This window comes from Rattus norvegicus, chromosome 10, assembly GCF_036323735.1.
Source record: "Rattus norvegicus strain BN/NHsdMcwi chromosome 10, GRCr8, whole genome shotgun sequence".
Lineage (NCBI taxonomy): Eukaryota > Metazoa > Chordata > Mammalia > Rodentia > Muridae > Rattus > Rattus norvegicus.
In genome coordinates this window covers 5693115-5713900 of record NC_086028.1, presented here as the reverse complement: position 1 = coordinate 5713900, position 20786 = coordinate 5693115, and the positions used below count along the sequence as shown (strand labels likewise).

Genomic DNA, 20786 nt, shown 5'->3' with positions numbered 1-20786 from the left:
GGCCACAGATTTGTCTAGGGACCACTATACACACACACACACACACACACACACACACACACACACACACACACACACGCTCCCCATGTGCATCCAAAGGATGTTTGTACGAGTCTCACATAGAGCTCCAAATGTTAACGCATCATAATAAACACACTTGCAACAGAAAACAGTTACCAGTCTATTCCCCGCCAGCACACACCGATAAGGAGGCAGATTTCTTTGCTTAGACGTGGAAGCAGTTTGAACGCTGGCCCTTCTGAAAACACAATGTGCCCAAAGAGCATGCCAGATGTGTAAGTCATGTAAAAATTCCACATCCCATACTGGCCACCTCAAGATGAAAACAAGTAACTCCCTAAAGTCAAGTGGCTCTACTCCCCCAATATTAAAACAAAAAAACCACAGGGGAAATACAGAAATTAAAACAGATGTGATATAAGCTGTCATGAATGACAACAGAACTGTCTTGGAGACAGTATGAATGACAGATGGGCTACTGTGTAAACTTTAGAATGAGGCAAAGGGTGGAAGACTGGTTAGGCTCCTCCTTCCTGCTTTGCTTGTCTCCCTGGGCAACCAATGTCCACCACATCAGGTTGTCTCTCAGTAACTGTATGATCAGTGTGCTGTCTCTGTTCGACTCTGTGCTCAGTGTCCCAAGTTCAGCAGTGGCTTCATTAAACGCTGTTTTTGCAGGAGAGAAGCCTCTCTCTCTGGAGAGTTTGGAATCTCAGAACACAGAGGTTGTGTTGGTGGCATTTCCTTTTTGCTTCTTGGTATGCTGGCTGTGACTGGCCCGCAATTCGTTTCTTGTCTTCTCCAGCATCCACCTCGGCCAAGTAACAGCAGTCGTGGCCTTTCAGTTTCAGATAGAAGACTTTGCTTTCTGCTGGAAAGGTATCGAGGATCAAGAACCTTCGTAAAAGAGACAGTGCATCATTGCGATGTCTCAGTGCAGTCTCAACGTTCTCTGTTCTCAAGCCATCGGCTGCTTTTGCTGTACCTGCCATCTTCGGCTCGATGCTTGAGCTGATCCTAAGATGACTTACCAGCTTCTACAGTGTTTTATATAAGCAACACAGAGAGGATTCCTCTCCTTAGAAAACTCTGGCACCTTGCTCAGTTACAGACTCTAAGCAGGCTACCATGTCATCATAATGTCTCTTTGACCGTTTGGCTTTCAGTGCCAGCTCATTTTTATCCCCCCGCAGCCGTCTCAGGGGACTCACAGTGGTGGCAAGGCTGAGACTGTCCTCAATCTTCTACAATGATTTCAACAAGGCACACCTTTAGGGATCTGCCTGGCCCACCCCATTGGTGGCATGTTGAATTGTGGTCCATAAACAGTGTATGTCCACATGCCAAACAGGGCATTATGCAGCCTTACCTTGAAAAGGGAACTTTGCAGGTATGTTTTAAAATTGCAGATGTGCACACCTGGTAGCCTGAACCTGCGCGTAGGCTAGGGCACTATGAAATCGATTCAATGCATTTGTAGATCTCTGTTGCAATGCCAAAAGCCTTCCTGCCTATACGTGATGGTGCATCCTTGTGACCCTAGCACGTAGGAGGCAGAGGGGAGAGGATCGAAAGTTCAAGGCCATGACTTTTTAATTACCATTTCATCCAGGGCAGGACACTGGGTGGTTCCTACTGTGGGGCTGTTATAAATAATGACTGCTTGGAGCATTCCCGTCCAAAGGTCTTCATTCTCTTTTCAGAGAAGAGTGTTAAGACGGGGTCTCAGATAGCCCAGGATTGCCTTGGACTCATTATGTAGCTCAGGCTATCCTTAACCTCCTGATCTGCCATGGTCCCACATTAGCATGTGTGTAGGATGTGGTGGGTTGCACATGTGTCATGCTCCCTATAGAGGCCTGGGAACGAAGCCATGGAGTCACTCCTACCTTTATGTGAGTTCCAGGAGCTGAACTCAGGCTGTCAGGCTCGCAGCAGAGTTGTGATTACCTCGTGAGGAGTCTCACCAACCCTCTCTGTGCTTTTCTTTCTCAGTGCAGGGGGTTGAACTCAGGGCCTCACACACGATACGCAAATGCTCTGTCACTGAGCAATAGTTTTGCCTTTTTGTATATTTTGTATATTTGCCTTTTTGTATATTTTAAGGAACTACCAGGCTGTTTTCCAAAGCCTTCCTGAATTTTCTTCTCCAGCCTAGACTCATACTCCCTATGTTGCTGAGGGGGGCCTTGAACTCCTGATCGTCCTGCCTCTGCCTCCCAAGTGCTGAGATTAAAAGCATGTACCTCGTTAGGCCCTTCCCTTCCTTTCCCTTCTCTTCCTTTCCCTTCCCTTCCCTTCCCATCCCGAGTTTTGTTTATACGTAGTAACCACTCTACTGTTGAATTACATCTCATACCCTTACTAAATTAAGTGTATGTGTGTGTGTTATATGTGTATGTGTTATGTGTGTGTTATGTGTGTGCATGTGTGTGTTATGTGTGTGCATGTGTGTGTTATGTGTGTGTGTGTGTGTGTGTGTGGTCTCTTGCTACTTACATACTCAAGTATATTAACATATAAATATCTACCAATGAAGCTCAAAATCATGCTGGTGGAGGCTCCTGGCTGCTGCCCAGCACTGGGAAGATAGTAGCAGTTCAAGCCCAGCCTGGGGTATACATCAATCTCCCCTTGTCTCAGGGAAGAAATGCAAAATCATAGACCCAGTACCCAGAAATCAAATCAAGACACAGCTAGCCTCCAGAAGCTCCTGTGAGTGTCTGCCCCACACACCCCCCCCCCAACATAGTCATCTCTGTTCCAGGGGGACCATAGTTCCACCTACCAACAGCCTGGGCTCATTTTTCTGCTGGAAGTTGAGTTTCTCCCACGCCCACCCCACAGCTGCCTCTGCAGCCCTTCCAGTACTGGGTTCTATCGGTGGTTCAGAAAATGGCTGCCACAGTGTTTCCGGTTCTGTCCAAGTTGCATAGCAGGACTGGGCTAACCAGAGAAGCCTCCAAAAGGAAGCTAAACTCCTCCTGGTGTCTCAGAATCTTTTCCTGTCTCTTCCCTGTAAGAGGAAATCAATCACCGTGGGGCCTAGACTGGAGCAAGGAGCTACTGGGCAGCCCTGGGGCTTCTCGATAGCAGCTCCCTGATCCTTCCAACCTGCGGGGGGTTTCCCAGAGGTGGTAAAGCAGGAAAGGAGTATTTCCCAGTGTCTTTGGTTTCAGCTCTGGCTTCGAGTTCCTATCCTCAGTTTGAAATTGAAAGCTAGACTTCTCATCTGGGCAGTAACTTTCCTCACAGGAATCAGGCCAGGAGTCACAGAGAGACTACAGTCACATGACTACTGCCAGGCCTGCCCAGTGGAGGAATCCTAATGAGTTACTTCTAGAGTGCCTCTCTCAGGACTGTGGTAGGACACAGGGGAGCATGGATCAGCTTCCTGGCCCTACAGAGGGGATCGTTCTTCAAAAGCAGAAAGTCTGTAAGAGCATGGACTGCTGGGTACACCCATGCCGCCCATCCAGAGGAGACTAGTGGGTACACCTATGCCCCCATCTAGAGGGGCTGGTGGGTTGAGAAGAGTGGATGACAATGGGTACATCAATACTTCCTTCTGGCATCCCCATCAAAGAGGATGGATGACTAATAGTAGAAACCGATACCAATTCATTAATTACTGTTATCTGGAAAGAGGCTAGCGTGTCTCAGTTCGGCTCCTTTGAAGTCACCAGCTGAGCCTGAGCCAGAACTGGTGACCCATGTCTATAATCCAGGCTATTCACGGATCTGAGGAAGGAGTGTGATGGTCACGGTCTCTAGAGGAACAGAATCTATAGAATGGATCTCTCTCTGTGTCTCTCTCTCATTCACACACACACACACACACACACACACACACACACACAAAACGGATTGTGTGTGTGTGTGTGTGTGTGTGTGTGTGTCTGTGTCTGTGTCTGTGTCTGTGTCTGTGTGTACCCCTGGAACTGGAGTTACTTGGGAGTATCCATGTGGGTTCTGGGACCTGAATACAGGTCCTCTGCATCCTTAAGTCACAGTTCTCGACTCCTGAGCCATCTCCCCAACTCCCGCAGTTTTTATGATAACTCAGTTGCACACTTAGAGGACGACAGCATGTTAATGTCAAATGTCAAGTGTGCCTGGTCCATCTGGATTTGTTAATTGCCACAGACCTAAAGAGGGAGAGAGAAGTCCATTTGTTCAGGACAAGAGGCAGCAGTTCAAGCTGAAACAAGGTGACCATTTGCTGTCACGTGGCCTCGTAGTGACAGGTTTGGAGTTTCTGGTTTCTTTAAAAACACAGACATATTAGAAGAATATGTTTTCTTTCAATCCCAGGTGTGGGATATGGGGCTGCTTCGGACTGTTCAGAGCAGCTGACTGATTTGCCTCATGCTCTAGCAAGGGCGTGATTTTGCCAGCAGCAGGTAGTTTCTGCGATTGTGTGGTGTTTGAAATTTTGGGGACTTTTCAGAGGGCAGAGAAACAACAGGGTGGGTTGTTGGTCGGCTTCGGTTTGTTGAGTAGACCTGGGCAAAGAAGAAACAACAACAGGAAATTAGATATTCTGATGGCAGAGATCAAATGTGCCCCAAGGAACTGGACACCTTTAATCAGCGGGAAATAGTCTAACCATACGGCTACCTCCTTTCCCTCCGTCCTCTTTTCTCTCCTATCTAGTGTTAGGCATTGGCAGAGTGGGAAAGGAGTGGAGAAGGCTGGAAGAAAGAAGAACCCAAAGTACAAACGCAGGCTACCCCTCGGGGCCTGGGGCTCCGTGAGTTCTGTCTGAGTGTTTGCATCCCAGAGAGACGCTCTCAGGGCGGCCTGGAGGCAACCGTGTGAGTAGCAGATTCACACTTCAGTGGGAGAGAAGGGATTAGAATCTCAAGACTTTTCACCTTTCAGTGTGAGTGTGTCCAAACGTGTGGAGGCCAAAGATAAATTGGAGTATCGTTTATTCTTTAGCAGTCCTTTATGTTAAAAATAATTGTTACTTACTTGTCTTTCTCCCTCTGTCTCTCTCTGTCTCTCTATCTCTGCCCCTCTCTCCCCTCCCGTGTGTGTGTGTGTGTGTGTGTGTGTGTGTGTGTGTTGCCCTCGTAAGTGTGCAGACGTCAGGCTTTTCAGAAGTTGCTCCTTGCCTTCAACCATGTAGGTCCCACAGCAAACGCCTTTTCGTGTTGGCAGACCATCAAGGCCCAGGTGTCTTTCTGTCTCCCCCTCCTCAGTCAGTGACTATGTCACCATATCAGGCTTTTTCACAGGGGTCCTGGGGTTTGAACCTAGCTCCTTATGCTTGTCAGTTAAGTACTTTACTCACTGAGCCGTCTCACCAACCCTTGGCGGGGAGGTGCTGCAGGCCACGGTAAATGGCAGCAGTACTGAGACTTCTCAGGGTGGAACATGAGGATGTACCTGGAAGTTTGGAGAGGAACAGTTCTCAAATTTCCTAGTGCTGCAGCCCTTTAATACAGTTTCTCATGTGCTGGTGACCCTCAGCCATAATGGTCATCGCTACCTCATAACCGTGATGGAGATTTTATTTTTTTTAATCGAAAATAAAGTTATTTTCATGTGATATATTCTGGTCATGGTTTCTTCGCCCTTGTCTCCTCCCAGATCCTTTCCACCTCTCTACTCTTTTAACTCCACATCTTTCCCTCTTAAAAACGGGCAAATAAAAGAGACAGGCATACAAGGTTAAAGCAAGATGAACACACATAAACAAAAAATAAACTAAGAAAGAGCACAAGACATACAGACACAGGCACAGACACACAGAGACAGGCACATACAAACACACACAGACACCCACATAGACACACACACATGAACAGACGCAGACATATATCTGCATAGACATGCATGCTCATACACACACACACACACACACACACACACACACACACACACACTCAAAATCAGAAAACTAATACACAGGCAAAAGACCAGGAATGGGAAAAGTGCCCAAACAAAGAAATATGAGGCAAAAACTCTCCCACAATATTATTGTGTTTACTTGTGTTGACCATGTTCTCCTGGGCATGGGGCCTGCCCTTAATTGTGGTGTCCTTAGTACTCAGTAAGACACTCTTGGAGAAACTGACTTTTCCTTCGTAGCCATTGTTAGTTGGAGTTAGCTTTGGGTTAGGGATGAGAGCTTATGTTTTCTTCCCCCATCCCAGTACTGAGACCCATCTGGTTTGAACCTGCGCAGACCCTGTGCTGCTGCCACGGTCTGTGAGCTCAGACGTGCATCAGTCCTGTGGAGTGAGTCTGGGAGGCACCGTTGCCTTGGAGTCCTCCGTCCCCTCTGGCTTTTACCGTATTTCTACCTCCTCTGCATAGTTTTCTGAACCCTGAGGGGAGGGATTTGACTGAGACATACCGTTTAGGACTGAGTGTGCCAAGGTCTTTTACCCTCTGCACAATTTCCAGTCTTTGTGTCTCTGTATTAAGTCCCATCTACTAAAGAGGGAAGCTTCTCTGATGGTGGTTGGGCAAAGCACTGATCTACAGGCAGTGCGGAATGACATTAGGAATTGTTTTATTGCTTTGTTCCTTTAGCAGAACAGTAGTATTTAGTTTCCCCCTAGGTCGTGGCCTATCTAGCTTCATGTTCCTGGCCACCCAACCAGTGTGAGGCGTGGGCTCCACCTCATGCAGTGCCTTAAATCCGATCAGAGGGTGGTTGGTTACTCTCATGTTTGTGCCACCACGGTACCAGGGTATCACGCAGGAAGGTCACCATTGCGGATGAAAGGGTTTACTGCAGAGTTGGCGTTCACGTTTCTTCCTTGTTAGTGTGCCAGATACCTTACACGGGCACTGGTCATCAGGGGCGAAGGCTTTAGGTAGGCACCAGCCAGACTTTTCCATGTTCAGTGCGATGTGTGGGCAAGGGGGGTCTTCCCATTCGTTTATGGACGGCTGCCAGTAGCTGGAGTTGTTTGGAGGGTTCACTTGGAAGATTTCTAAGGATAAAAATGTGTTCGGGTCACTGCCCAATACTCCGGATGGTAACTTAATTGCTTTGAGGTGTGACTGCCGGATCCTACCAAATGAAAACACAGATGCGGTTCACTGGCGCAGGACACCCGTACTAGCTAACTCTCTCTGAAAGTCAAAATCAGCTAGAACTGGCCATCTTATTCCTGATCTGACCACCTCAATCCAGGCGTCCAGAGTATAAAGTCGGGGCAGGGGCCACTCAGCTGGGCCAACTTTCTTCCCAGTGTCCCCTTGAGGTTCCCTTTATAGTGACACACAAGTAATTAGCCCAGGCTGGCCGCAGGCCTTCGTGAAGCTTCCCAGAGCCCCTTCATGTGTAGACATCAGTCTACTTTAAGCTTTTGTATGTCCCCATGTCTGGGCCAAATGCTATCTCGTTGTAAGCAACATCTTTGTGCATCAAGGATGCTTAACAGCACCCTTTGCCTCACCGGCTGGAGCCGGCTCACTTTCGGTGGTGTTAACTGGAAATGTCTCCAGACAGTTTCTGTGTGTCCCCCCCCCGCCCCCCAGGACGCAGTCACCGTGACTGATCCACTACTCCAGTAGTACACTTGCCTAGAACGCACGGAACCCTGGCTTCTATCCCCAGTGTCACGTAAGCCAGGCGTGAGGAGTAGCCCCTGTAGTCCCAGCATTTGGGGACAAGCAAGACGATTGCTGTGAATTTGAGGCCAGCATAGGCTGCATGGTGAGTTCTAGGCTGGCTTGGGCTACAGTGTCTCAAAACAAAAAAGCAACAACAATAAAAAATTCCGCATCAGGAACTGAAGGATTGAGTAGATTTTCATGGTGTCGTGAATTTGAAGCCAGCTGTGCGTGATGAGAACCTACCTGCGTGATACGCAGTGACAGCCACATGTGCTCGCCACTCTGGAAACAAAGATGTCAGTAAGACTCTGATCCCCTCACCCCACAAACCCTGCAAAGGAGGACTTTCCCTGGCCTCTAAGCTGGGGCCTACAATCTGTTCCTTGCTGTGTAGCCACAGGACTCCCAACATGGTCTCTGCATTGCCTCCTCTTCTGTCCCCACTTGTCTGTGTCTTAAACCTCTCTCACTTTTAGAACGGCAGTCATTGGAGTTAGAGCCTAACAAGTTTCTGGGTGCTTAACTAAGTCTACACAGTTTAGTTGGGTGCAGTGACTATAGTCCCAGGACACTGGCTGCTGGGAGTTAAAATCTAGTTACATAGCAAGACCCCATCAATCATCAACCAATCAATCAATAACATAACAATTTGATTTCCCTGCCAATCACACTTGTTCCCCCCCAAAATCAAATTTCCAGGCTCTCTGTTCATTGGGAAAGCACTGCCAACACATAAAGCCAGTACCTAGCCGAGCTTCACAGATCTGCTCTGCTCAGATTTGGAGAAGCACATGAATGTGCTTATTTGGAAAGGAGAACTTACCCTGTGGTTTCTCCATCTTGGGAGGAAGTTCTGTGAAAAACAAAAAAAAAATTTTTCTTTGAAATACTTTTTCCCAAAATATTTTGGATACTTAGAATTACCCCCTATCTGATGTCCCAGTGGTGCCTGACATGGGAACACTGAGAGCTGAGTCAGCCTGAACCAACAGCTGGCCCTCGCCCGCTGGTCCTCCTCTGTGGGTCTGTAGATGACCATCAGAGTTGTTTGTCTTCAGTCTCTCCACACTTGGAAGCGCAGGTAAGCCCAAACTGAGTCCACTGAACGCACAATGCTTAGTTAGCTATGGGAAAGATTGGCCAGCAGGCTCCCAAGAGAGGCACAAAGAAAGATGAACGTGCCAGCCCCAGGCCCCGGAGCTGAATACACAGTGCGTCGTTGACTCTGGAGGAGCCAGTTCAGGGCCAGAAACAGATGTAAGGGACAAGGCAGGATAGTGGGCCTCACTAAGCCGTCACATTCCAGGTGCTCCAGGAGAGCATGCACCACGTGCAATCACCACCCTTTCCCTAAATGGTTTTCAACTCTAGAGCACTTACGCTTTAACCTATACATATCACGTCTTACTCCAGTAAAGTCAGAGCGGGGACAAAGGGAAGATGAGAAGTTCAAGACCAAGGTGGTGTCATTGCCTGGCCCACCCCCTCTTCTGAGGAATATATTTCTGCTGTTGTTGCTTGCCCTGACTGAACTCTTCACTGCTTATTTTACTGTTGTGTTTTTTCTGAAGTCTTCTCTTTCAGATGAGTAAGAGCCAAGATGCATCTGGGGTTACACTAGAGGAAGCTGAAGACTTCCCTGTCCTAGGACCTCCTTATGGTAGGAGGAAGGGGAGAAGGTCCTGGATTTGCAAGGGTGAATGCTGGGTTACATGGCTTGTTTTATTTTGAGACAGGGTCTCTCAGGATACAGCTACAGCCCAGGATAACCCCAGACTCACTAAGTTGACCTTGAATTTGTCATCCTCTTGCCCATTTCCATACTGCCGAATTACAGGCAGGAGCACCACACCCTGTTTAGCACAGGTACTCACATTGTGGCTTTTGCCTCTGCCTGCAGGGGGATCAGGAACAATGGATTTGTCATTAGAATTCTCAGTTCTCTCTGGGAAATGATTGGAAATGCCTGTGGCACACTGTGGGATAGCAAAGTAAAAATGCCCACAGGAACATACCTCCAGAAGCTGTGGTAGCTTAAGGGTCATTGTCACTGTGGGTGGGGCTGAGACCTCAGGACTCTGGACCCATTCATGAGACAAATGCCTTTGAAATAACCGACTTGAAATCCCTAAAGATGTAACTAGAAAGGAGGCGTGGGAAGGAAGTCGTTCCAAACTCCAAAGCAAGTTTCTGCTTGCTACAAACAGCTATGCAGATTGCTCCACCTTGGCCACGTGGCTGTGAATATAAGCAGCTCTGTACTTGGGAGAGGCTGAAGCGGAAGGATGGTGAGCTTGAGGCTAGCCTGCGGGGTGATACCCTGTCACAAAAAACAAACACCTTTGTCCTGTTCCCTGTCATCCTCATTGGTGAAAGTAGCTGTCACAGTAGCCTTGGAGACCATGAGGTTTTGAAGCCCATATCCTGTTTCTTTGGTAACCCTTGCTTTGCCTCCCTGTAGAGCTTAGCTGCCAGATAAGAGTGGAAACTGCGTGTCTTTGGTGAAAACCATTAAAACAAAGTTACTTCTGATCACAAGAACAGAATCTAAGTTCCACCTCCAGCCTGGATGGAGACCTGACTTGAGCTGCCCAAAACATCCTATAGTTGCCTCAGTCAGCTGGGGCTGTCTGTCGCCTACCTAGAAGCCCACCTGCCCCAGGAAGCCCGAGTATCTCCAAGACTGGAGAAAGGGAAGGGAAGGGAAGGCTAACCATCCCCTGATGAGATAATGAGTCTTCCTTCCCAGAAGTCCCTCCCTGGGGCAGCCACCAGCTTCCATCACACTGCGCTTCAGAGTACTAACGTTTCCTTTTCCTTCTTATCCTATCTGGATGCATGCCCCGTTAGCTACTTTTCTAACCCTGTGATAAGACAACATGCCCAAGGTAGTTTATAAGAACAAATATTTAAATGTATCACCATGATGGTGGAGCAAGGTCGTGGCAGCAGGGACAGCCGAGAGCTCACGGGTCACGCTGCACACAGGACTCAGAGAGCCCACGGGGAATGACAAGAGTCTTTTGAAACCTCAAAACCTGCCACTCCTCCAAGGCCACACCTCCCAGTCCTTCTCAAACCATCCAACCAACTGGGGACTGAGCATTCACACGTGTGAGTCTGTAGGGCTCGTTCTCACTCAAAATACCTCAGCTACTCACTGAAGCCTGGGTACACTGTCCCTAAAGCTCTGCACCTTCTCACACCCCCCTGAAACTCACCTCACTCCCTTGTCCTTCTGCCTCCATAGCTGGCTTCCCTTTCTCCTCCTCCCTATTCTGGGCCATTGCTGAGATGGACAGCTCTCTGCTCTGTCATTTTTCTCTCAAATGCTAACCAAGCTTTCCTCAGGCTTCCTTCCAAGTCTATTTCTAACTTGTTTTCTTATCGAGGCTAACAACCCAAGAAAGACAACCCCCATTTTCCCAGTAACAAAAACATGGGAAGATCTACTTGGGTTTGGAGGTGGGGCTCTGTTGATGGAATGCCTGAAACCCTAGCCCAGCTTTGAACCTGTAATCCTAACGTGTAGGAGGTGTTGACAGGAGGAGCTGTGGTTCAAGGTCATCCTCAGCTGCACAGTGATGTCAAGGCCAGTGTGGACGGACATGAGGAAATTTTTCACTCTATCGTAAGCTTACAATGTGTGTAATGTGGCACATAATTACCTCAGAGATCAGGCCCCAGAGGAGCATATCCTGTCCATGGGGGTGCATGAGGAGGTCTGCTTTTCTCAAACTTAGGGTTAGCTCTAGTGCTGTTGAAGAAACTCAAAGCAATAGAGTTGGCTTTAAAAAGAATTGGCTAACAGCTTTTCTTAGGAGTTACTGGACACACGAAGTAGAACCTAGCCAATGGGTCACTGCCTCCAAAGTACCCAGAGAGAAGTAGTCTGCTGGCCAGGCCTGTTAGAGATAAGCAAAGCTTGCATTGCTAGGTTCTCTAAGGTAAGTTTTGTTCTCTAAGCCTGACCAGACATTAGGCCCATCCCCAAAGAACACATCTCTAACAGCCAGCTCAAGGGACAGCACAAAGCCACAGCCACCTTTAAATTCTGTTCTACCTTTAAGTCCTAAGCCCTACCCCAGTGCCCAGCTCTTATCAGGAAGAGCCCGATGGGCAAGATGAACCTGGGTAACAACCAGTGCAGAAGAACAGCACCGGTGTGGTTAAAGTAATCATGTCAATGTGCAGTATATGTTTGCTGTGTCAATCTCCAACCTACCCAAGAGGCCAGACTTGCAGTCTCCTGTCTCAGTTAAATTTGTTCTAAGTGTAACCTGGGGTGAGAACCTAAAGAGATTTAAGACTGACAGCTTATGTGGGATTCATAAACCTATGGTGTATGTAAGTTAATAAAATCTTCTATGCAAAGCCATCTTCCTTGGACATTAGCCACAGCCTGCTGTTCCCCTCCCACCCCCCACATCTTTTTTTCTAATTAAGCCTTTGCTTTTCCTTAATTAACCTTTAAGTGTGCTGAGTTATCTCTCTCTAGGAAGGGCTATCTCTATGAGAGAAGGGGAAGGAAACCATTCTGGTTGTATCTGGAATTCACACTGCACATGTAGGCAAAGAAAACCTCATATGCGACATTTAAGGATGTCGCAGGTTGGAAGTAAGTACCCAAGGGTCCACTGAAGTGATATCAACTGCTCTCTGAAGTCTTGAAAACCAGAGACTGAGGCAGAAGGAAAGTTTAAGGTCAGCTTGGGTTTTATAATGAGATTGTCTCAAAAAAGTCTTTTTGGTCTCAAAGTGGTGACTGACACTTGTAATCCCAGCACTGGGGATATGGAGGCAGGAGGATTATTATAAGTTCAAAGTCAGACTGGCTTACCCCACCTCAAAAAAATAAAAAGAAAGAAAGAAAGACACAAAGAAAGAAAGGAGAAAAATGAACTTCAAATGAATTTAGTAGAGAGATATACCTGAGGATGACCTTGAACTCCTGATGCTCCTACCCCATTGCTGGATTATATAGAACTGAATCAAGTCCACAGCTTCACAAATGCTAGCAAATGCTCTACCAACCAAACCACAGCCCAGGGTGGTTCACTAACTAAAAATATGAAAGTCATGTTAAAATGTCTAGAAGAGTAGGTGTGACCACACACTCCTGAAACTGTGATGTGATATGATATGAATAATGTGATATGACATGACGTGGTGTGATATAATATGAAGTGATGTGATATGATATGACATGATGTGATACAATATGACATGGCACGATGCGGTGTGATATAATGTGGTATGATATGATAGGATATGACATAGCATGATATAGTGTGAAATGATGTGATGTGATATGACATGGTATGATATAATATGATGCAATGTGATATGACATGACATGGTGTGATATAATATATGATGTGATATGACATGACATGGTGTGATATAATATATGATGTGATATGACATGACATGGTGTGATATAATATATGATGTGATATGACATGACATGGTGTGATATAATATGTGATGTGATATGATGTGACATGACATGGTATGATATGAATAACATGATATGACATGACATGGTGTGATATAATATGATGTGATATGGTATGATATGACATGACATGTGATATGAAATGACATGTGAAGTTGCTCTCAGAGAATGACATTCATACACATTCAACACGTTTATCTCTCTAGATCAAGAAATAAAGGAACACCCCACGGGAAGGAAAACATGCCCTCTGGCCTGGAAACATTGACCTTCCCTTACTAAGGCCAAACTAGCTGCCTTGATTGTTTAATCAGGGCCTTATTAACATTCCTGAGCTGAGAGTCTCTGGGAGGTAGGTGTCAAGCGCCCTCACTGAGCTTCCTGGTTCGCCTTTATTTTTTGTCTTAGAGGCCACTTGTGCATGTTTCTGGTCTCCTGTATTCCCCCACCTCAAAGGACACACTTAGCTTGTTTGATTTGCCTCCAGTCGGAAGTCTTCAAAAGACTTCAGCTTTAGTTTTTGCTAACAACATACGTTCTGCATGGACGGGGATTTTGTCTTCTGTTTACGCGAACTTTCCTTCCTGCCCATGGCCAGCACATTTGAGTTGGACACTAAATAAATTAATAAATATCCCAATGCCTTCTATGTACTGAGTCTTGGGGACATGATGTGTGTGTGTGTGTGTGTGTGTGTGTGTGTGTGTGTGTGTATGTGTCTGTGTGTGTGTCTGTGTCTATGTGTATCTGTGTGATAGAGACAGAGGGTTTGTATATGTGTGTGGTGTATACAGGTATGTGTACCTGTACGGACACACGGAAGCTGTTTGGAACACAGGCGTCTGTCCTACTAGCATTCTCAACCTTACTCCTTTGAGACAGGGCCTCTCACTGAGCCTGGAACCAGGCTGGTGGCCAGCCCCAGTGACCCTCCTGTACCCACCCAGCAGCACTGGCTGTAGATATACACACCCACACCTCACTTTTTACATGGGTTCTGGGACTTGCACTCAAGTCCTCATGTGTGTCCAGCAAGCACTCTTATGACTGAGCTATCTTTCTGCCCCTGGTTGTTATTAAGCAAATCAACACCATTTCTCAGATGCAGATACTGAGGCCCAGAGGTGTTCAAAGCCAAACTTGTTCATGATTAACTCCATATTCATAAACAGAGTCCAGTGGCATAGACCTGTTATCCCACATCTTAGGAAGGCGGGTGGGTGGAAAGTTCAAGGCCTCCCTTGTTTGCAGAATGAATTCTAGACCAGTCTGGACTAGTAAGTGAAAGTCTGCCTCAAAACAGAAAGTAAACAGAGACTGGGGTTTGTGTGCTATGGTGGGGAAGGATGGGGAGTAGCTGCCTAACAGGTTCTATCTTCATTACCATAAGCAAGACAAGAAAGCAGACCAGGGTTAGGGCTCAGTTTTGCGGTCAAGGGCTTGTCTTGCAAGTGTGAGCGCCTGAGTTGGTTCTGCGGTATCAGTGTAAAGAGTCCCAGTGTGGGGGCACAGGTTTGACAGCCAGGGCTAGAGAGGTAGAGACAGGCAGATCCTTGAGGCTGAAACCCCCAGACCGGTGAGAACCAGAGTGGACAGGGGCTGGGGAAGACATTCAGACCTACACATACACAGACACACAGACACAGACACACACAGACACACACAGAGACACATACATAGACAGAGAGAGAGAGAGAGAGAGAGAGAGAGAGAGAGCCTCACAGATGATGTAGGAGTAAAGCCTATCTCTCTCCCTCATCATGGCTACTTTTTGGTGTGAGGAATTATACCACTGAAGTCCACTTACAGTAGTTTATAGCTGCAACAAGGCACCAGTGTGCTGTAGGATTATTCTGCTGACTGAAGAGTGTCTGAGAGAAGTCCATACTGCAGGCCGAGGGAAAACAGTTCCCTGGCTGTGGTATAAACGTACACCTTTGTATCATGTAAGAGCTTCCAGGAAGCAAATGCAAGTGTAGAACTGGGGTACCAGAGGCCCTCAAGTATGATGCCTCTAAAGGAAGACACTCAGGAGAGTGGGCAGGTCTGATAGAGGAAAGGAAGAAAGGAGGGGGCTTCTACAGGAAAAGCTCTCAGCTGGGCTGGCCACGCAGAGTGTCACACTGTTTAGTCAGGTCCAGATCTGTGTCATCGTACATCTCACTGCCCAAAGCAAGCTGAGTGCCCCTGCAGGAGGCTGGAGGCTGCCACAATGGTGGGTTCTCTCCAAGGGACCATTAAGCCACACCTCTGAGGCCATGTTTGGAAATGTGTGCATGTGTGTGTACTTGTTCCTGTGGGCACAGATGAAGGACACAGGTCAACTTCGGGTATCAGTCTTGGGGGGCCTTAGGGCATCAGAATTTTTACCTGGAGCTCACAGAGTTGGCTGGGTTAGCCAGCCAGCAAGCTCCAGAGATCTGTCTCTCTCTACCCCAACAGTGCTGTGATCTAAAGTCATTATACCAAGATTTTGTTTGTTTTAGCATAAATTCTGAGAGTCCAGCTCAGGCCCCCATTACCTGAAAAGCAAACATTTGCTAAGGAGCCATCTTCCCGGCCCCACACAGCCTTGATGTTTCATAAAGGACTTGAAGTCTAGCAGGCTTTGGCATCCATGCTCCATATGAATCCCAGCACTTGTGGGCTGTGTGGGCTTTTGTAGGTTACTTGACGTCTCTGAGCTTCAGGTTCCTGTAACGCCCAGGTTGCTTTCCTATGTTTTTTTGTAGAGAAAATGGATCAGCAAGCTCTGTGTCTCCAGACTTGAAAATCTCTCTCTCTCTCTCTCTCTCTCTCTCTCTCTCGCGCGCGCGCGCGCGCGCGCGCGCGCGCACACATTCTTTCACCACACACACTCACATATGCACTCACACACAATTACATACACAGTCTCACATGCACACTTGGCACACACTCTCACACACACCCAAATACACATATTCTCTCTCAGACACACTCGCACACACTCAATGCACACTCACAATACATTCTCTCACACACACTCACGTACACTCACACACACAATCACACTCTCATACGCACACTTGCACATAGTCACACTCACATATACAGCCACACACCCATGCATACTCTTATACATTCTCTCTCACACACTTGCATATATACTCACAACTCACTCATACACTCATACACACTCTCACTGTCACACGCACATGTGCACACACACATACTCTCGCACACTCACATACACATACTCACACTCATGTGGTAACAAGTGGCCCCCATACACCCATGTGTAGGGGGTCTAGAGGATACACACTGATACTTTATAACTTTGAGTCTTGTCTATCTTATATCACAGTGAGCATAGGACTACAAGATCCCTGCCATACTAAAGGTTGCCTCATAGAGGAATGTGGGGCTAGAAGCCACTGGAAGGCTTGCGGTGGGGTCAGTGTTGTCCATGATGGAGTTTGGAGCTAGGGAGGCCATGACCATCAAGAAGGCAGAAGGTGGTGGGGCAGATGACAGAGGGGGACATATTTTCTGGGGGGGAGAAAATATGGAGCCCAGAGGATGAGATCAGTGGCTTAGGGTGCAGATGGTGGAAGGGGCATGGGGTGATGGGCTAACAATGGCAGTGGAAGAGCAGCAGATGGTGGTGATGGAGATGGAGGGGAGGAAGGCAGAGGAAGGCAGAAGAAGGGGAAGTGGTCATGGCCATGGCATAGCGGTGAGGGAGATGGTGATGGTGACAATTACTGTGTGGCTGTGGAGATGGTGATGATGGTGGAAAGGAGGGGAATGGAGTGGTAAGATTGACTGATGCCCGTCGGAGTTCTGTCTCCCGATACCACACTTGCCTTTGCACGTGATCACAGGTCATGTATCTTTCTGGTCACTGCCAGTCCGTTCCTGCTCACTCTTCCTGTATCTCTTCAGTCACAAGGCAACGGTGCATCCCATGTGCTGTCGGGGGAAAGCAGAGGCAGCAGCACATATCCCTAGAGGGTGGCCAAGGTGACTCAGGCAGAGACGTAGCCAGGTATGGCCTGTGGGCAGGCATGCAGCAACCACAGGGACTTGCCCAGCCATCCCTGTAGACCTGGAGAGTTGGCTTCCTGGCCACTAAGAAGGAAACAGCCACCCTGGAGAAGGCTAAGTTCCTGTCCTTCTCCTTTACAAACCCAGGGCTGGCCCTTCCTTGGGTCTCTAGACCAGGTTCTGTGACTACAAGCTTCCGTGCAGGGTCTCGATGAATGTTATCCTTGAGTCACTGTAGGGATGACAGGTCCACAGAAGGAAACTCTCCAATCCCCTGATCTTCTCTCTGGGGGACTCATCTGGGCTTTTCATCATCTTCGAGCTCCAAGCTACAGCAGGAGGTAAAGGTGGACAGCCGACTCTCATTGGGCAGGTAGGTGACCTCAAAGACAGCCCTAGACCAGAAAGCTACAGCATGAGTGTGTGGTGGCCACATTGTCTGCACTGGAGTATCCCATCAGCATCACTTGATTCCCTAAGTCACTAAGCTCCTGCTCCCTAAGTCTCCCACAATTCTATCGATCAAGATCCAGGTCTCATTTTATGACAAAATCATGACTCTACAACAGTGTTTCTCCAGGCAGAGTTCTGGTGCTACCCTACTGCTAGTCAGATGACTGGGGTAAGAAGGAAGCACTCAAGGGCCTTAAATAGCCAAACAAGAAAGAGAGCCAGCCCCCTTTCCAACCACCACCGCCGCCACCACCACCACCAGCATCATCACCACCTCCACCACCACCAGCAGCAGCAGCAGCAGCACCAGCATCCGCACCAGCACCGCCACCATTTTGGGTTTCACAGTGTAGAAAGATAATTTTAAACAAATATTTATATTTTTATGTGTATGTGTGTATCTGTGGGTTTGTGCACATGAATGCAGGTGTCTGTAGAGGTCATAAGAAAACGTCAGGTCCCCAGAAGCTAGAATCACAGACATGTCCAGTGTGAACGCTGAGATCCAAGCTCAGGTCCTCCGTAAGAGCAGTGCACACTGTTAACTGCTGGGCCATCTCTCCAAGCCCTGGAAAGCTGTTTTTATAAACCAGGACAGATATCAGCAATGTCACGTGACTCAGCCAACCAGTACAGCTTTAGACATGTAAGAAGCCATGGGCAGTCATATAACTAGTCCTACAGTCTCAACTCAGCAGACGAAGTGAGCATGCACATTCCGTCCCATCCCAGGCCATTCACTGCACGAGGATCTTCTCGTGGAGTGTGCTATTCTATGTGCAGCTGTGAAAACCTTCCCCTCATCTGTGCACTTCGACAGGTTGGCTGTTATGGGTCTGCATTTGTTGCCTTTTTGTTGCAATCATAAAACACTTGACAAAAGCAATTTAAGGAAGGATGGGTCTCTTTTGGCTCAGAGTTTGAGGATACAGTCTGTCATGGTGGGAAAGGCGTGTCGGTGGGGGCTGGAGACAGCAGTTCCCATTGTATCCTGGGAAGAGGGAGAGGATGGAAAGAGGAGGCAGAGGAGGGGAGGGGGAGGGAGTGGATGGGAAGAGGAGGCAGAGAAGGAGGAGAGGGAGGGGAGGGAGGGAGGGAGAGAGAGAGAGAGAGAGAGAGAGAGAGAGAGAGAGAGAGAGGAGTGAGACTGGTGTTCAGCTACCCTTTCTTATTTATTCAGTACAGGTTCTGGCCCGTAGGAAGGGGCCATCCACATTCGGCATGGATCTTCCTGCCGCAGTTACTCCTCTCTGGAAGCCTTTTGACTGAGTTTCTGGAATGCCACTCTGCAATATACACATGGATCTGCCAATGTCTGAGAAGTTTATCTGCAAAATTCGGGGCCACTCATGTTCCATTCCCTATGTCCACTCTACCAGGCACTTTTTTGTAAGACAGTGTCCCAGGCTGAATGTGAGTTCAGCGGGTAGCTGAGGCTAGACTTGATTAGCCCATGTCCTTCTCCCCACTACTGGGATTAAGATGTGGCTCCAGCTTATATTTTTGTGTTCCATTTATTCAAAGCTTCAAAGCAATGAAATCCCCACCCTTTTTAAAATATTATTCTTTTGAGGCAGACACCTGTGTAGCTCAGGGTAAGCTTGAAGTCAACTGGGTAGCCAAAGATGACCTTGAATTCCCGATCTTCCTGTCTCTACCTCCGGAGTGTTGGAACTATGGGCTTGTACCACCACACCCAGTGTATGTGGCATTGGGGATTGAACCCAAGGCATTGTAGATGCAAAACCATCACTTCCCCAAGTGAGCTACAGTTTGCCTTTTTATTTTTATTTTTTTTTTTACAGAGAAACTAATCTGTAATAATCTGCCCATCTGTATTAGTCTTTTCCCACCATTCAGGAGCCTTCTTCTCTATCTATAAAAAAATAAAATAAAATTTTAAAGCAGAGAGGAAATCAGACATTCCCTTACTCTTATTGCTGTGCGAGTCACCCTGAAGCCATTTCCGCTCCTCAGGCACCCTGGCTTGCACACGAATGAGGAAACATTCCTAAGAAGGAAAAGGCTACACGAACAGCAGAGGTTCCTGGGTCTCACTTCATGTTTTGGATTCTGCGAGACTGGATGAGAGGCGGCTGGCCTGCCTCAGAGCACTGCCATGAACCACTTCCAGGCCATCCTGGCCCAGGTGCAGACACTGCTGTCCAGTCAGCAGCCCAGGCAGGTGCGGGCCCTCCTGGATGGCTTGCTGGAAGAAGAGCTGCTCTCACGGGAATACCATTGTGCCCTGCTTCATGAGCCTGATGGTGAGGCTCTGGCCCGGAAGATTTCCCTCACCTTGCTGGAGAAAGGGGACCTGGACTTGGCGTTTGTGAGCTGGGTTTGCAACAGGCTGCAGGTCCCTGAGGTAGAGAGGGGCCCCAACTGCAGGGACCATGGAGGTAAGCTGGCATCCCTTTGAGTCAAGCAGTGATGTGTGAGCAGCCCTAAGGTGTCCTCTCTCTGAAAGGAAAATCTGTGTAAAGGATACAGGGTGAGTTTTTGGAAAACTTAGGTGGCTGGGTGCTGCACGCATATAGCATGCTTCCCACACTGATCAGAGCATCCTCAGGGCATCCTTAGACAACCTGCTTAGTCCATGCCTAAAGTCCATCAAAATGGACTCCAAGGTGGACAGGGGAACTTCTGCTTCCAACAGAAACACTGTCTACTGGAAATCCAGGAAGAGATACAATTAGTCACTTCGTGTCAAAAATAGAGAAACTGTATCTGGGAACGTAGCACAGTTGGGATGTGCTTGTCTTGGATCACAGAGTGCTGGGTTTGATCTCAGCGTTGCTGAAATGGGAAGTGGTAGTTCAAATTCATAATCTCAGGACTTGGGGATGGAATCTGAGAATTACAAATTCAAGCTCATCCTTGACTGTATAGTGAGAACAGCCAGGGATACATGAAAGAAACCCTGTAAGGAAAAAAAATGTAGAGAAAGGAGGACTCATGGCAATGAGGGGCTAAAGAGCTGGAGATCAGAGGGCAGAGCGCGCGCGCGCGCACGCTCGAGTGTGTGTGTGTGTGTGAGAGAGAGGAGTGTGCAACTCTGTGTGTGAGTGTGTGTGAGAGAGTGTGTGTGAGAGACAAAGAGGAGTGTGCAATTCTGTGTGTGTGAGAGAGAGGAGTGTGCAATTCTGTGTGTGTGAGAGAGTATGAGAGAGAGAGGAGTGTGCAATTCTGTGTGTGAGTGTGTGTGTATGTGTATATGTGTGTGTGAGAGAGAGAGGAGTGTGCAACTCTGTGTGTGAGTATG

General features: G+C 47.8%; 1 protein-coding gene and 1 pseudogene across 2 annotated transcripts in view; one reads left to right on the top strand and one right to left on the bottom strand.

The window, feature by feature from the left end:
• Positions 1–89: 89 nt before the first annotated feature.
• Positions 90–8441, bottom strand: Ywhaz-ps1 (tyrosine 3-monooxygenase/tryptophan 5-monooxygenase activation protein, zeta, pseudogene 1; annotated as a pseudogene).
• Positions 8442–19507: 11066 nt separating this feature from the next.
• The window catches only part of Ciita (class II, major histocompatibility complex, transactivator), a 47540-nt gene continuing 46261 nt past the window's right edge, over positions 19508–20786 (top strand). The window contains exon 1 of one of the 2 annotated variants that reach the window (XM_006245738.5): positions 19508–19923. In XM_006245738.5, coding sequence (XP_006245800.1) covers positions 19641–19923 — 283 coding nt within the window. In that variant the 5' untranslated portion in view covers positions 19508–19640. The remainder of the gene's footprint in view (positions 19924–20786) is intronic. The other variant, NM_053529.2, reaches the window with a different exon arrangement.